Source organism: Phoca vitulina, unplaced genomic scaffold, assembly GCF_004348235.1.
Source record: "Phoca vitulina isolate PV1807 unplaced genomic scaffold, GSC_HSeal_1.0 scaffold58, whole genome shotgun sequence".
Lineage (NCBI taxonomy): Eukaryota > Metazoa > Chordata > Mammalia > Carnivora > Phocidae > Phoca > Phoca vitulina.
In genome coordinates, this window is record NW_022589761.1 from 8,682,124 (window position 1) to 8,698,756 (window position 16,633).

The 16,633-nt window shown below is 54.7% G+C and overlaps 1 protein-coding gene across 3 annotated transcripts; it reads right to left on the reverse strand.

Moving 5' to 3' along the window:
* Positions 1-965: 965 nt before the first annotated feature.
* HNRNPL (heterogeneous nuclear ribonucleoprotein L) lies at positions 966-15,259 on the reverse strand. 3 transcript variants are annotated; one of them, XM_032390524.1, is made up of 13 exons: positions 14,887-15,259; positions 10,398-10,516; positions 9,639-9,876; positions 9,434-9,519; positions 8,518-8,614; positions 8,361-8,433; positions 4,895-4,966; positions 4,503-4,783; positions 3,333-3,454; positions 2,822-3,023; positions 2,064-2,121; positions 1,863-1,958; positions 966-1,337 (listed from the first exon to the last, which is right to left on the reverse strand). In XM_032390524.1, exons 3-13 carry the CDS (start codon positions 9,861-9,863, stop codon positions 1,279-1,281), a joined length of 1,371 nt encoding a protein of 456 aa, XP_032246415.1. In that variant the 5' UTR covers positions 9,864-9,876; positions 10,398-10,516; positions 14,887-15,259; the 3' UTR covers positions 966-1,278. The 3 variants fall into 3 exon arrangements, with proteins under 3 accessions (XP_032246415.1, XP_032246414.1, XP_032246413.1); XM_032390523.1 differs by lacking the exon at positions 14,887-15,259 and adding an exon at positions 12,442-12,721; XM_032390522.1 differs by lacking the exon at positions 14,887-15,259 and adding an exon at positions 12,442-12,721 and having other exon boundaries at positions 4,503-4,966.
* Positions 15,260-16,633: the final 1,374 nt, after the last annotated feature.

The window sequence follows — 16,633 nt, forward strand, 5'->3', positions numbered from 1 at the left end:
ATCCCAGTGAGTTTTCAGGTGCACATGCATGAACAAGGCACTGTAAACAGTCCTCACTGGTTCTCTGCAGACTGCCTCTCCCTTCCAGCATGAATCAAGGTCCTTAAAGGAGGCTCCTTCCACCTACAGCCCCCCCATGCCCCACCCCAACCATCTACCCAAGTTCCCATCTACCCACAATTAAGTATCACATTGCAATTGTTATCTTTAAGTAGACTCCACACCCAGCATGGAACCCAACCCTGGGCTTGAACTCACAACCCTGAGACCACGGCCTGAGCTGAGATCTAGTGCCATTGATGCCTTAACCCCACGCCCCAAATTATCTTTTAACTCCACAATTCCACTGCTAGGAATTTATCTCCAGATCAGTATCAGGGAAGTTGGCTTGAGGCATTTGCACGCATAGCAGTACTGTTTACAGTATCAAGAAATTAGATTTTACCTTTAGGACCAGGGAAAGGATGACCTCTCCATGAAGATACTGTACAGGGGTAAAGATAAGCTGTGTGCGTGATAGGATATAGAACACTGTACGGCATAAAGCACTTTGTTAAAAGAACTTTATGGGGGTGCGGAAACACACCAAAAATTGTTAAAGGGACTGGGAAGCAGATCTTCACTTTTATCTGAGGTTTTATTTTCCAGCCTTATAAAAAGGCGAATATTTACTTGGCAGGATGAAAGCTCATTTTTTGAACTCGAAGTTTTTAATCTTTTCAGCACCATTTACTTTTTAAGTGACTCTCCAACTAGATTCAGCTTGCTTGGGCAGGGCCCATGAAGAATGCCACGAGCCCTCCCAGATTTTCCTCAACAGACTCCTTAATTCCTAGCAGCGTTCCAGGGCTGGGCTTGCATCTCCCCAAGGCCTGAAGCTGTGTCCCAGCCTGCCTGCTCCTCGGCAGGAGACCAGGTGGGAGGTAAACAGACACAACCTGGAATCCCAGTAAGCGCAATGTTTGTTTTCCAAACAATTTTATTGAAATGTGCCAAGAGTACACGGGTAGCACAAATGTAGGAACAGGAAAAAAAAAAATCACATGTACAATAATTTTTTAAAAAGTGAAGGTTAATCTTGGGAGATATCAGGTCCCCCTCCCCTCCCCCTCCAGACTTCCAGCGTTTCCGTTATGGTTAAGCCCACTAACCTAGCATTTAAAAAAAAGGAATACAGGAACTTTTGCAAAAGAAAAAAAAAAAAAACAAAACAAAACAAACAGCATAAAGGAAAGAGAAATGTTTTCCTGCTCAGATGGGACTCTTCCTGGGCACCTATTAGGAGGCGTGCTGAGCGGTGGAGAAACACAACTTCAGAGTGTAAGGGTATGGACCATCTGCAAGGAGAACAAAGGGAGGTTTGGCTGGGCCCCCCCCCCCTCTGGAGGCGCCAACCACCCGGCCCCCCTCCGTTTCTGCAGTTCGCCTCTGAGGATCTAACTGGTCACTGCCCAATGTGAGACTTACAAACAAGCCCAATACTGAAGGCACTTCCCCTCCCCTGCCTTTGATTCCATGGGGAATCCCAGCCCCAGCTCCTCAGCTGGCCCAGGGCCTAAGTGGGCAGGTGTTCCCCGCTGGCCAGATCAGCCCCTTTCCGGGGTACCATCTGAGCCAGCCTCTGACGCACGGAACGCCAGTCCCTCAAGCTGGCAGAGTGGTGGCAAGCAGCCAGGCTGGCCCTCCCTCCCATGGGGACCATCGGGCTAATCTCCTGGCGACCAGGTCCCACCTGCCCATGTCAGCACCAGTGAACAGATCTCTGGGGCCCTATGTTGATGGCAAGGAAGGACGGCTCTGGCCTGAAGCCAGCCCACCATTAGGCCACGAGGGGGACAACTACAGGACACACAGACACTCACTTGGGTTTTTCATCTGGTAATGATTCAGGAAGCCCAAAGTCTCCAGGGCATCGCTCTTGGATTCCCACTCCAGCAGCCCAGAGGAGCTGCGTTCACCTGATCAGAAGGCGAAGTCAGTTTTAGGATGACCTGAGCAGGAAGCAGGGGGCCACCCACCTACAACCGAGGAATGGGGAAAGGCAGCGGGGGCAGTTTACTCACTTTTGCCTGAGAATACTTTCACAGAAGATGGCCGTTTCACTCCCAGCTCGTCGCAGATCTGCAAGACACAGAAAAGATTCAGAGGCAGGAGTTAACGACATGGTAGGATTCAAGCAGCCCAAGACAATAGTACTACATTTTCCGGAGTTTCTAAACTTCGATCACAGAACATACTCTAAGGTTCCCCCCACCGCTGCCCATGACCCAAAAAAAGGTTCAGAAACACCACTCTATGTTTCCACTACCATGAACTATCACCATTATAGTAGAAACTGCTTTTTAAAATCCCCATCTGGGGGTAGTGGCACTAAACAAATGTTTGCTGAAGAGCAACATCTCAGGCCCGAGCAAGGTCTCAAGTCCAACCCTGCCAGTCAGCCCTCCTCCCCCCCCCTCAGCGTCCCAGTTTCCTGTGACGAGGCTTGAACAGGAGCCTCCCTTCTGATGTTATCGAGACATGGAAGGGCCTGACTCCGTGGATGCTTTGAGACTGGATTCTGATCACCTCTCTCACCCAGACACGGAGAAACCTTTTCCAGCAAACAGCAGCCATCCTACTTTATCAGTAACGCAAACAGTACAGCACCTGCACTGCGGCCAGGGCTCCGGAACCATTCTCAGCCTATCCTGGTCCCTGCTGCATCCCCGGGGCCCAACCCAGGGCCTGGCAGAGCTGTGGCTCAGTAGGTCCTCAAAAAGACTAAGATAAATGGCTCCTTCACATGGCTGTGGTGAGGGACCCACTCCACAGCACCCACCTCGAAGAAGTTCTCCTCAGTCACCTCCAGAGGGGCATTGAAGAAGTGCAGCACGTTGCTAGGGTGCTGGATGCGGTTCTTGGCTGCCTGCTCTGGAGTAGAGAACCGATTGTTCCTGGATTCACTGAAGTCTTTATAACTGCAGGACCCGTCTTCTAGCCCATAGGACTGCCCGGGCATGATGGCCGGTTGCTTGGAGACACTGTACCAGGGGAGGGGAGCTCTTTGTCAGACCAGAGCGCAAGCCCTCCACGGTGGCCCCGTTCCTGTCTGAAGATGCTGGGTGCCTCAGGGGGCATTGCTCCACAGCTGAGGTGAGGCCAACACACTTGTTCCCACTGCTTCAGTCAAACGCCGGGGAGCGTTCCCGCCACACCCAATCCCTGCCCGAACAAGCACCCGGCCTCCCTGTGCTCCTCTGCGGGGCCCTTTCCGGAGTGGCCCCATCCCACTTCCTTCTTCCGGCGGCTCCTCTCCAACACCCGCAAGCCTGAGGAGACGGAGTACCTACCAGACATTCAGCTTCTGCCCGAACATGAAATTGTTGTTGAGGTGAGTAATGGCCCGGTCCACAGCATAGCCATCAGCCATCTCCACCATGGCGGCCCCCGGCTTGCTTTTCATGAATTTCACCTTGAGGAGAGCAGTTGCGATCAGTGCCACTGCCCGGCGGCCAGAGATGCTTCTCCCACCCCCTGAGTTAATTAAAAGGAAGGAACTCCTGGCTCTAGAGCGAGGCTTCCACCCCCTCACTTGTGAATGAGGTATCAGGAGCACTGAGCGGCATGTGTGGCCCACAGGAAGGGCTCAGCGTGCCGGGCAGGGTTTTTCTCACCTGGGGACACGACCCATGAGTGCATCGCTTAATGAAGCACAACAAAAACGGGGGAGGCGGCGCACGGTGAGAAAACAAGGCAGATCCTGCCACCGACGTCTGTCAGACACACACGGGCTACGGAGTGGGCATGACATGTAACACCGCTGTGGGTGACAAGACTGGAAGCAGCGAACAACCCGTGACACAGGCGCTGAAGCCAAATCTCTAGCACGAGGTCCTGCTTCCACAGAAAGGTCTGGGAACCTGGGCAAGTTATTCACCCTCCCTGCCTTCACTGCCCCGACTTGTCTCATCAGGGATTCTAGTAACAAACAAGTTGCTACGCGTCCAGTCCTTTCCACAGCGCCTGATATGGGAGGGCAGGCTTAACCTGCACTACGGCTGCGACCACCGTGACTCCCGGGCTAAGCCAGGGGCTGCGAGCACACGGGCTCCCAGGACTCCGCTGGGTTCAAGAGCAACAAGCCACCTGGTCAGAGGTGAACAGCCACCTGTCCCATAGGCAAGGCAGGAAGGCCCAGGGTGGCCAGATCATAAGTTTTCTGAAGAAAATCCTCACACGATGATCTTCGGCCACAATAAATTTGAGTTTTATAATCACGTTCGTCTGATGTTAAGTATTAGTACTTTCACGTGAAGAAGTCCTGGTTAACGGCCCCGATTAAGAAACAACAGAACACCCACGGTGAAGACCAAACAAAACGTCTGCAGCCGGTCGCCTGCTTCAGTGAGTCACCCTCTCGGAACCAGCCTGCTGCCAGCCAGGCTCCTTCCCCCACCGAGACACGCGCGGCTCGGTCCGCTAGGTCTATAAAGGAAGCAACGGACCTAACAGAGGCTCACCTTCTCCACATTGCCATACAAGCAGAAGACATTGAAGACCCGATCACAGTTCATCTTAGATTGATCCAAGCCATAGACCATGAGCACAGGGCTGTCGGCGTGGGGGCCATACTCGGGTGGTGGGGGAGGGGGTGGGGGGTGCCCATACTGGGGGCCGTAGCGACTTGGGCCCCGACGGTGACCCCCCACTGGTGGGCCCATCCTTCTCCCTTCGTAGTGAGGTGGGGGGGGCCCGTAGCCCTCATCATGGTAATGGCTGTGGTACCCACCGTGGGGCCCTCCTGGGGGGTGGGAAGGAAAGAGAGGGAGGACGGGTGAGAATTTGCGCGGCGGGCGGCGGGCAGGGGCACATGAGCCACGGGAGTCCACGGAGGGGAACCCCCTGCCCTCACCATATTCTGCGGGGTGATCTCCCAGGAGAGGGGGCTGTCTCTGGCGTTTGTTAGGGTTGCTGCCAGGATCACCTGCGGACAGAAAAAACAGTCAGAGGCTAACCTGGAACAAAGGGGGTCACCCTCCTGACTAGAGGCTAATCTCAAAGACCTTCAGTTCCTGCAAGCCTGAGGCAAACCCTCCCTTGCTCACCGGAGCTGCTGGGGCCTCCTTCCTGTGGCCTGACCCAAGTGGCATGACCCTTCCTGTGGCATGAAGCCAAGCCTCAAGGCTGGAGCCCACTTCCCTTCCCCTGCCCATGCCAAGCGGCTGGTTTCCGTTCTCTGGGAAGGATGAGGCCAGCTTCTGGGCTCTCCCCTGCCCTGGCCCAAATGAGAAGCCAAGCTCTCGGGTCCTCTGGGGAACCTGCAGATACTAGGGAAGTTGTTATGTTATGGAGGACCAAGAGCAGATTTCTAGAACTCCCAAATAAAGGGAGAGGAATTAAGAGTGGGAAAACCACCAAGGGAAGGCAGGACAAAAAGAAGATAAAATCTGGCCCCCAGAGTTCCAAGGTTCTAGGAGCTCTAGGCCCCTCTCTCTAGGCCCCTTCTTTCTTAACCCCGGTCCTCCCGGCCACCCCCCCACCCCCTCCCCCAAGTCACATCCAACCCGAGGAGAGGGACTGTGGGAAAGGACAAGCAGGGCAACATCAGAACCAGTTCAATTGAACAGTCATGTACAAGGCATTGACATTCTCAGACCCCGACAATGGCGCAGATCCACCCCAGACCCCAGCTGCAATGCGTAGTCGCTACATGAATTTAGCGCTTGAGTGGCAGACACTGTGCGAAGCGCTTTACAGACATCACCGCTTCAGAAATTCCTCACAACAACCCTATGAGGTAGGTACTATTTTAGCCCCGTTTTACAGATAAGGAACCTGAGCACTCAACTTTTAACTGAGCAGTTAAAAGACACTTTGGCCCAAGGTCACAAAGCAAACATTAGCCGCCGAGCCAGGATGTGAACCCAGGTCTGGCTGACTCCAAAACCCAGGGCTCGGGACCACTGCCCTTTCCTGCCACCCGGCCTGGGTTTTGTTTCCAACAATCAGTCATTACAAAGATGGAAAAGGGCTACTTACAGCAGAAGTACAGAGTACAATGTCCATTTGTCACAAAAAACAAATCTGTATTTTCTCTTACCATTGGACGCTTCAACAGTGAGTTAGCACAGTTCTGAAAGATGGCGTCCCATCAAACATACACTGCGACCCTGCATCACATGGTTTTACAGTCATAAATACAAGTTACGGTACACATCCGCTACAATTTTTTTTTTTTTAAGAATTGTCTTAAAAGTCAATGTTTTTGATTAAATCAAAAATGGCTCACAGATGTTCTGTCCTCAGAAGATACCAGAAAAGTGGAAAATAAAGGTGTATGAAGTGGGTAGTGTCCCTCCGTGTTGTCAGCTCCTCACACTTGTGTGCTGCAGTGCGGTGCTTCTGGCTGTGTAGCGCTCCATGTGCGTGTCTCCTGGGTATGGAGTGTGCCAGTGGCCCCACTATGCCCGCGCTTTTGGCCTTGGGAGCGCGCCCGCTTACCCACCAGCAGGTAACTGTGTACCTCTGAGCTGTTTGGCTGTCTGGTTTTAGGTCTGTTTTGGTTTTTTTGATTTTTTTTTTTGTTGTGGTTTAAGTTTTTTTTTTTTTGGTCTCTGATCTCCAGTTGGTGCAGTTTATGTTGGCAGCCGATGACTGCGGAAAAAATAAAAATATCAAAACAGAAAACAAAAAAAAGGCCCTCCCCAAACCAAAGGACTTAAAAACAAAAAACAAAAAAACAACCCATATGGCGAGGAATGGAGAGAGGATCCTATTGTCTTGGAGGCCCATGGAATCTACTTCGGTCTATGAAACGTTCTCCAAAAAGAGCGCCGCTGGCTGGCTGGGAGAGCTCTGTTCTCTGTGTTTCCTACTTCTGTGTACATTCTCGGGTTCGAGTTTGCTTGGATTTTGACTTTTTTTTTTTAATGTTTAATAAAAAAGCAGTGCCTGCTGCCATGTTGCGTCTCTTTCTCTCTTTGTCTCTGTCTGCCTCTGCCTCTGTGCTTGTAGCTGTTCCTTGGAGCGCGGTGTGGTGTTCTTGATGTAGTGAGCTCAAGTCTGCGGCTGTTTCTGGGGACGTGGTGGAGGCTGCGTGTTCTGTCCTCTCCAGGAAGAGCTAGTGGTTTCTACCCTGTGTGTTGGTGAGCAATGTGCAGGGGCAGAGCCGCTGAAGTATGGTTCCCGAGGGGTGGCGAAGCACCGCCCTCACTCCAGGCCACCTCCTCAGCTCTCGTTTTTGCCCCCCAGTCTTGGGGCGGCCAGAGCTGAGAGGCATCAAAACCAATGCACAGCCAGCCCCTGCCACTAGCCCCTGCCGGTCTGCACATCTTCTATTTATGTTCCTTGGAGAAGAAATGGTTGGTTGCCATGTTTCTGTTAGCGGTCATGTAATGCCATTGCCCGCTCTGGTACATTCACTCGATCACCAATTTGCCTCTGACCTCTGGAGGGGCGGCCAGGCCCACAGCGCCCACCGTGAGGGTCCTGGGGAGAGTCTAGCCCACCCTGCCCACTGCTTCCCGGCTGCGAGGGCAAGCAAGACAGGCCCGCCTAGGAATGGGGGCCTTTGGCCTCCCAAGGCCCGTGAGAGGTCAGCAACCAGCCTCCTCCCTCAGCCCGTGGCCTAGTCCGACGTATCAGACCAAGACAGACAGAGATGGATGGTCTTGCTGAGGGGGTGCCGCTGCTTTTCCAAAGGCAATCCTCCTCCACCTCTCCCTCCTATCCAAGGCAAACCATTCTTGACAGAGTCTAGGAAGGGGGTTGTCCGTTTGGGCCCCCCGCAGAGATGTTGAGTCCCCGCTACAAGGGAGGTGAGGCGTGTCCGCCCTGCTCCAATCCAGGGTGTCTCACCTCCACAAGTCAACTTGCTCAAAGGCTCTGCTCCAAGGGTCTGCGCGCCCTCGTTACCTCCCCAGTCTGCCCCCGCCCTTCCCCCAGCAGACCCTCTTGATAGTAACAAGCAAGAGAACCATTCCTGGCCCCAGTGAGAATGGAGAGTCAGTGACTCTAGGCAGGCTCCTAGAAGGGCGGCAGCAGAATCCATCTGGGAGCCGCTACTGGTTTATAAGCCATCGCCACGCCCTGTGCTCAGCGAGGCCCTGCTCCCCAACCCTGTTCAAGCCTCTGCCTCGCTCTATACCCTCAGCCACATCAAAGGGCCCCCCCGGCAGCAGCTAGAACCTACAGAGGCCCTCTCATTCACCCTCTCCCACTGAAGCATCTTTTCCGAGAGCTGACCGCGCCCCCCAGGCCCTCCCATGTCCACAGGGAGCCCAATGGCATTACATAACCCTGAGCCCGGGTCAATGAAGTGCACTAGTCGAGTGAAGGCGAGGCGGGTGTGTTTAGAACAAAGTTGCCATCAGGATTACCTTGTCCACTGAGATTGGGGTTTGTGTAGTCCCAAGTATCCTGATCGTTCTTGAACACATTCAAGCGTGTGGGCTGCAGGGACAAGATAAAGCTTGAAATTAGCCAGGCCCCAGCTCACCTGGAAGCTGACAAGGAGTAGTCATTTCCTAGACCTACCTTTGCATATTCAATCTTCAGAGTGCAACAGCCTGAGTAAATGTCAGCCCCATTGAGCGAGGCCTTGGCCCGCTGGGCACTCTGCACAGAATCAAATGTGGGTAAAGTTAAGGAAAGCCCCAAGACGGGTACTCTTTGGAAAAGGCTTCAAGCGGTCCCAGAAAGGGAGGAGGATGAGGAAGCACCCAAAGACCATACTGCATGTGAGCTCTGGGGTTAGTTCACTGACCAGTCACTAGCCGCTCACACAGAGAGGGGCTGGAGTGCTGCCCTCGGTGGGCAGTCACTGTCCAGTTCCTCTGTCATCCGCACTCCCAACCCCACCAGCCCAGAGGTGGCAGCAACTCCCTCTGCCACCACCCCAGGCCAAGCCACTTTCCCTTTGCCCAAACTTCTCCCTCTCGTGCCTTGTGCTTTGACTAAGCCTGGACAATCTCTGAAACATCAACCGGATGACATTCCTGCCTGGAACTCCGTCAGTGGCTTCCCACCGCACCCTGACCATGCTTCACAGCACTGCCTGAGAAGCCCTGCTCACTGCTTCCAACGCCCACAGTGAACATTCTGTCCTTCATCAGCCGTCAGGCCGTTTGCTATCTCCAACACTAAGGACCTGAGCACCTTTACAGAGACCGTTCTTCCGCCCTGAATACCAGCTCCTATCTCCTCATGGCAACAGAGTATCACCCCGCCATATCTGCCAGTCGCTCCTCCCCTCCACGGCACTTTAGACTCTGACCTTTCACACGACATGCCTTACTGTTCATTAACGATCCCTCCCATCAGACAAGGGGCTCTAGGAAGGGATCTGGCACCTGGCAGCCATTAGGGCTCTGTGCTGGTTGAAGGATGGGGCCCTGCCGAGCTTTGTGAGAGCCCTCACCTCAAAGAACGCCCCTTTCCCAGCAAAGGATATTCCACCATGGCCTGGACTCCATTCTTCCGGAAAATAACAATTCTCTGGACAGGACCACAAGGGTTGCAGATAGTGTAAAGAACATCCTATAAAAAGCACACAGGCAAGATGAAAGGGCACTGGCAGGTCAGTGTGGTTCAGGGGAGAGGATGGGAGGAAGAGAGAGCTCACAAAACCATCTAAAAGAAGGCCTGTTGGCACGCACCGTGGTAATGGAATAAATCGGGTTCAGGATGGTAAAGAGAAGCACACTGTTGACGCTCCGGGAGTCATCCGAGTCCCCGGGGCGGGAGATCTTCTGGCTGGTAGAGTAATTGACAAAAGCTGGGTGGCCAGCAATGTAGATTTGGTTGTCGGCTGCGTAGTTCACAGCGTTGCAAGCCCCCAACACGTCTTCAAACTCCACCAACGCTTGTCTCTTTTTAGGCATTACTACCACATAGCTGGCAGAGAAAACACACGTTTCAGTCGTCTCGGGGGAACACAGACAAGAGGATGACATTCAATTTTCCCTGAATGGACTCATCTCTCTGGACTCCTCTGTACCTCCACCATGGTTTCCTGACCTGAACACCCTCACCCTAAGTGGCACAATAGGCAAAAGAGATGTAGCTGTGGTATCACTTCCTCTGGGAAGCCTTCCTTCCTGAGTCCTCCTCCCGAGTCAGATGCCTCCCGCAGGCTCCTGGGCTTTCCTATCACAGTACTGATCACTCTGGGTGGGCAGCTATCTGGGAGGAGCCCAAAAACTTCACTTGCTACTCTACTGCCAGTACCTAACATAAACGAGAGAATGCGGACTAGAAGCTAGAGGCAGGGGGAAAAAAAAAGACATGAAACTTGCTATAACCTGAGCAAAGCGTAAGGGCCAAACAGGCCATGTCACTTCCAACAGAAACTAAGAACGCACAGGACACCAAGGAGTTGAATTCTATGTCCAACCCGTGGCCTCTGACTGGAGTACCTGATGGGTCCAAATTCCTGCAAGGCCTCCACAAGGTCAGCTTCCACCACGCCGTCAATCAGGCCCCTGATGTGGACAACTGGGGAGGCAGGGGTTTTGTGTGGGTCATCGTAGTTCTCCTGAGAAAAGAAGCAAGAACGTAACTTCATTTTCTGCTGTACAAGATGGTAGCCCACTGCCCTCTGTGCTTTTGAGGACCCAATCAGATAAGACACTTAAGTGTCACACAGAGCAGACAACAAGGGATGGCAATACAAACCAATGACCCCAAAAAGATTTTGGCCCAGCAGTGCTCAGGCCCTGAGTGGGTGGCCACTTGCCTATACCTCTTGCTGTAGCTTCTGAGGAAGGCAGAATGGGAAACAAGGCATGCCCCATACCTTATATTCCTCCTAGAATTTTTCTCTTCCCACTGGTCAAGGAAACGGGAGAAAAGATTGGGATGGAAAGGGGACAGCATTGGCAGGAAGGGCTCAAACAGCCTTTTGCTGCAGTCTGAATCACACCATTCTCTCGGAATGTTTCTTTGCCCTTTCCCTTGTGCAACAAGCCCAGCCAAGCGTTGCTGTTCCCACCACTCACCCCAGGATCAATCATGGTAAAACAGCCCATGCCCCAAAAGCTGTGAAAGCCACTTCTAGTCTTTATAATCACCCACAAAAATCTGTGGTAGAAAATACTGCCTAGGCTCGACTATGGAAAATCAAGATGAGAAAGGTCCTTCAGAAAAAAAAGAAACTCCAACCCACATCACTAAAAACCAAGACGGTTCCCTCCCAAGAAGTATCTTTCCACCCACACAGAGAGAAGCCTCTGGAATCAGGAGGAAAGTAACTTTCTCCATGTCTCCTGGGCTCTGGGCCCAACCTCCTGTTTGAGAGCCACCAAGCAGAAGCCCAGGGATCGGGGCAGAAGTGGATTCTATTTCAGGAACGAACCACACAAACCACAGGAGGCACACCCGCCTGCTGGTTACCAGCTCAGCGGTTTGGAGTTCCATAGCCCATAAATTCTAATCCCAGCCCCTCCCCCCCCACTAGCTATACGATCTAAACAAATTTACCTCAGCTCTACGAGTCCCGAATTGTAATACCATCCTGTACCTCATACAAAACTGTTGGAAAATTTAGTTCAAGTAGTTTTAAAATGTGTGCAACAAGTCCTGCCACAATTTAAACCACTAGAAATCACAGCTAGAAATCACCACCAAACCCTGGAAAATCCTGCAAATGGCTGAACGGGAGAGGACTTCATGAACTTGCAGGGAGGAGGGAACAGGCTCCAAGCCAGGAGGAACAAATGGTGGTCCTTTCCGACAAGGAGACCAAAGACGTCGAATCCCTTCCAAAACGCCCACCCTAAGGAACATTTTGGTTCACCAAACCAACTACACCCAGTTAACCCCAGGAAATTGTAAGAAAAGTTCTGATGGTTCCAAAATTTAGTTCAATTCCCAAACGGCATAAAAGACCTTCACAAGCCCCTTTCTTCCGGTTTTCAAAGCCCACAAAAATGGGGATATATTCTGTTCTGGGGGAATATCCTCAAATTAGATCAACTTCTGTGTCGACACAAACCATGACATTATAAAGATTAAACAGCGATCGGCCAGAATTCCCCACTCAGGCGCGGAAAAGGCCACCGCCCACCCGTTCCCGCTCACGCGGTGCCCCCCCCCCGCCGCCCACGAGGCCCAAGCAGAAGTGCGCTTGCGCGTGAGGGCAGTGAATTAAACGATAAAGGAAAAAAAACGGCCCGGCCCCCCACGCTCAAGCCCGCGGCGCCTGCGCACTGCGCCACCCGCAGCGCGAGCTCCTTCCTCCTCCTCCCACACCCCCCCCACCGCTCTGAATAGCGCGCACGCGCAAGCTCCTGTCCTCGCGCAAACCCCGCCGTTTGCCCAACGCCTGCCCCTCCCCCACCCCGTCACGGCGTGAGGGCCTGGGCGCGTGCGCAGAGGCGCCCCCCTCAAATGAATACCCTCAAGGTGGAAATTTTTCCGTTCCTTCCCGGCCGTCCCCGGCACCTAGGGCCCTGGCCTCACCCCGCCGCCGCCACCCGCCGCCCCGGCTCCTCCACCGCCGCCGCCGCCGCCTCCGTGCTGGTCGCCAGCGTTGTCCGTCTTGAGCCGCTTAGGGGCTCGGCCGCCCTCACTGCCGCCGCCGTAGTAGCGGCCACCGCCGCCTCCGCCGCCCGCCGCCGCCATCTTCACCATCGCTCCCGACCGCCTCCGCTGCTCGTCCGGCTGCTGCCTCTGCTCCAGCCGCCGACGCCGCTTCTCCGCCCGGGGCAGCAGCCTCCGCGACATGGCGGCGCAGAACCCGCCTCCCCCCGCCTCTCATTGGGGGAGGGACACGCCCGTCACTCGCCGCCCCCACCCGATAGGGGGAGCCACTGGTCCCGCCAAGGGGGGAGGGGAAGCCTCCGCCTGCCCTGCGCGCCTATTGGGTACAGCCCACGCCGTTCTTCAGACGGGCCCGCCCTCATTTGTCTGGGACACTCCTTATAGGCGAGCGCTTTCTGCCAGTCATCTGGCTGACCCCGCCGCCTTAAAATAAACTCCAATTTGATAGGTCGGATTTCTGGCCCTGCCTGGCCTTCCTTGGAGCATCTGATAGGAACGACGCTCCCCACTCGCCCGAAAAGCCCCGCCTTCTTCCCACTTTCATTGGCTTCCTCACTAATCCATCAAACCGAAAATTCTTAGTGCTCCAGTCAAAACGACTACGTTCCCGCGCCACTCCGCAAGGAGGAAAGGAAACCCCTCCCTTTTGCCTCTCTCCAGTGGTTACTGCAGATGCCCATCTTCTACGTCTCTACCCGATTAGTCAATGAAGAGTGGAAAGGGTCGTAGGACCACCGGTGGTCTTTGATTGGGTGAAAAAGGAAAGCCCTCCCCAAGCCGGCAGGCGCTCTTTGGCGCAGTCTAGGAAAGGATCGGAGGCGAGAGCGCAGGCGCGAATAGGCTTTCGGGCGTCTCTGGAGGCGGGGCAACCCTCTAAACCGGCGAAGGCCTGGCGTACCCCCAGTATTTATTGACGTGCTGTGTAGCGCCGCAGGGCTAGATCGAGACGGAGGGGCAGCTGCTAGTGCGGCTCTGTCCCCACCGCTATACCCTATTCCTCTCCACCTCGAGCCCCCACAACGCCGGAGGCATTTTAATAACCCAAACTTAACCCTTTCGGTAGAAAACCATTTGCCGCTGCCGACGGTCTTCCGACCCTGTCAAGTTCGCCGGCGTCCTGTCACCGCTCCGCCCCGCCTCTAAATTCAGCCATAAGAGCGTCTTTCAGTTTGCACAAAGGGAAGGACCTCTCACGCACTTTTCGATCTTTGCCCGTGCAGGCCCTTCCATCTAGAACCTTTGTCCGCCACCCCTCCTGCCGGGGAAATCACTCCTCTTGTCCGTGCCGCAGTCTCCACTCTGAAAAGCGTTCCTTGTCCCAACCAGGCCCGACCCCGACCCTGCTCTGTGGTAACCCCTGACCACGCAGGCCCGTGGTTTTCACGCGACAGCCCTGACCTCTGCGGCTCGTCACGGCCTGGTGACTGTCCCTTTTCCAGCGGGGAAGTCCTCTGCGGGTAAGGGAGCGGGGGATCCCTGCCTAAGCCTTAGTGAGGCTGGCTCCCCTACCAGGCACCAGGTACAGAGCCCGGCACAGCGCTCGCGCTCTGCAAAGGGGAGTCCTGGTGTTCTAAGTGTCCGGCGGGCCTGCCTGCCTTGGGGACCGGTCCAACGACGCCCAATAGCCGGAACCTAGGGGCGGGGCCGCGAGCTGAGCCAGGATCCCGCGTTATGGGGCTGCTTCTTGGGGGTGGGAGGGGAGACACTGCGCTTAGAGAGGACTGAGTCGTGAGAAATAGGGGCGACTCCCCCAAAGATGCTTCGGAATCTTCCCAACGGTGAAAGGGGGCTCCCAAAATAAGAGCCCTCGTGGAAACTAAGTTTGAAATGGGGGTCAGGGGCGCGAAGAGAGTGAGACAGGATTGGTGGGTTCGCAGATTTGGGGAGATAAAGTTGAGAGCGGGCTGACGGAGATCTAAATCAGCTCCCGGTCACACTGGGAAGATCCGAAAAGGCAGGCGGAACACAGGTGGGGGGGCGGCGCAGCGCCTTCAACACGTGATCGGTGCGCCGAGGGGCGGGGCGGGTCCCACTGAAGGGCGGGGTCGCGAGGTTCCGACGTCAGAGGAATGCGGTGGGGGGAGGGGGGAGAGGGGCCCCTCCCCTCCCCGCCCCCGCGCCCGGCCCGTACGCCCCTCGCGCCGACGCGCGCTGCCGGGACGCGGCGGAACGGTCCTCGGCGTGGCGCGTCCCGGGTCGTTCGCCCTCCGGCTCGCACCCACGGCGGGCGGCCGGGCCGTCGCGTTATCTGCACCGTCGCGCTCCCGGCCTCCGCCCCTCCCCCACCCCTCGCGCTCGGGCGGCGGGCGGCGCCTCCCACCCACCCCCCGCACCCCTCCCCGACCCCTCGCCCCCAGCCCCTACCAGCTCGGCGGCGAGCCTGGCCGGCCGTCCGGGATCGAAAAGAGAGCAGACACTGGGAAGTTTTGGGGGAGGGAGGGGCGGGCCTTAAAGGGACCACGACCTCTTTTCAGCCTGGAAAAAAAATAGGGGGTGGAGTGGGGGGAGAGATCGAGAGTGGCTCCGCAGTTGAATGGAGGAAACAACGCCAGAAAGGAATGGAAAGACTGATGCACCGTGGCGTTAGGGCTCCGCGTCCCTTCTCCCCAAACACGCCAACCCCTCATTCCACCCACCCCCCTCCCCCTTCCTTCTCGGAAAGTCACGCAGTTGTTTGGCAGTTACGCCTCGTTCCTCCTGGTCAGCCAAGTGCTGTGTTAGTTGAGGTTAATGTTGGGGCGCACATTGTACAGATGGGAAGATGGGCTCAGAGGACACAAGGGGCTAATGCAGGATCCCCCAGCTTGTAAGTGGCCATAGCGGGATTTGTCTGCCGCCGCCGACGTGTAAGCACCGCACTGCAGTACCTGTTGTGGTTACGGGGGCTGCAGTATGCCGTGCTGGTTAAGGGCACCGGCTCTGGGGCCAGACTGCTGAGTTCAAGTAGGGACCCTGCACTTACTAGCTCTGTGGCCTTGGAAAGTGAGTTAGCCTTTTTGGGCCTCTTTTCTTAATCATCCAATAGGGGAATGGTAATAGCACCTGCCTTCTAGGGTGGTCTTGAGAGATGCTGAGGATGTCTGGAAGCAGAGGGGACCTCAGGCCTACCCCCATTTCGCAGATAAGGTAAAACTGAGGCCCAGAGAAGGGAAAACCCAGTTGAAATACACCACAAGAAGACCTAGTCGCTACCCTCCTTACAAGACATAATCTGACCCTTGTAGGCACCTCCATGCCTACCCCTTTCCCACCTGTTTTTGACATGGCACAATGACTTCCTTTCATCAAATGCCCAGAGCCCATTCCTGACTTTGCACTGGCTACCCCTCCCCCCGCCGCCTAGAATATTCTCCCAGATCTTTTTGCTCCTCATCAGCCGGGCCATGACTCAGATGTCACTTCCTGACCATCCAAGCCTAGTTACCCCCATGCACTGTTATAATCATGGCTCACCATTTGTCTCCCTCTTTGCTCTTACTGCCATGTGAAAACACCTAGTTATTTAATTTCTGTCTCTTGGCTAGAATCTGGGCTCTTTGGGGGCTGGAAGTAGGTATGTTTTAATCACTTTAAGCATCTACCCTAGGGTCATTCATTGAGCCAACACTAGTGGGGGCACCTGGGATAAAATGGTGAACAAGATATGGAAAATTTCTAGTGAAATACTTCTATTCTGGTGAAATACTTAAGTAAAACATATGGTATCAGGTGGTGAGAATTGCTATTCAGAGATTAAAACAGGGGCGCCTGGGTGGCTTGGTCAGTTAAGTGTCTGCCTTCCTCTCAGGTCATGGTCCCAGAATCCTGGGATGGAGCCCTGAGCCCCAAGTCTGGCTCCCTGCTTAGCAGGGAGTCTGCTTCTCCTCTCTCCACCCCCTCGTGCCTGCTCACGCTCGCGCTCTCTCTCTAATAAACAAAATTGTTAAAAACAGAAACAAAAACAAAAAAAAAACAGAGAAGGAAGATGAGGAATGTACGAGGGCAGTTTGCTTGAGAAGAGGGTATTCAGAGGAAGCCTCACTGAGAAGGTGACATTCTTGCAAAGATCTGAAGGAGGGGAGAGAGGAAGTCATGTGGATACCAAAGGACAACCATTCCAAGCAGAGGGAAC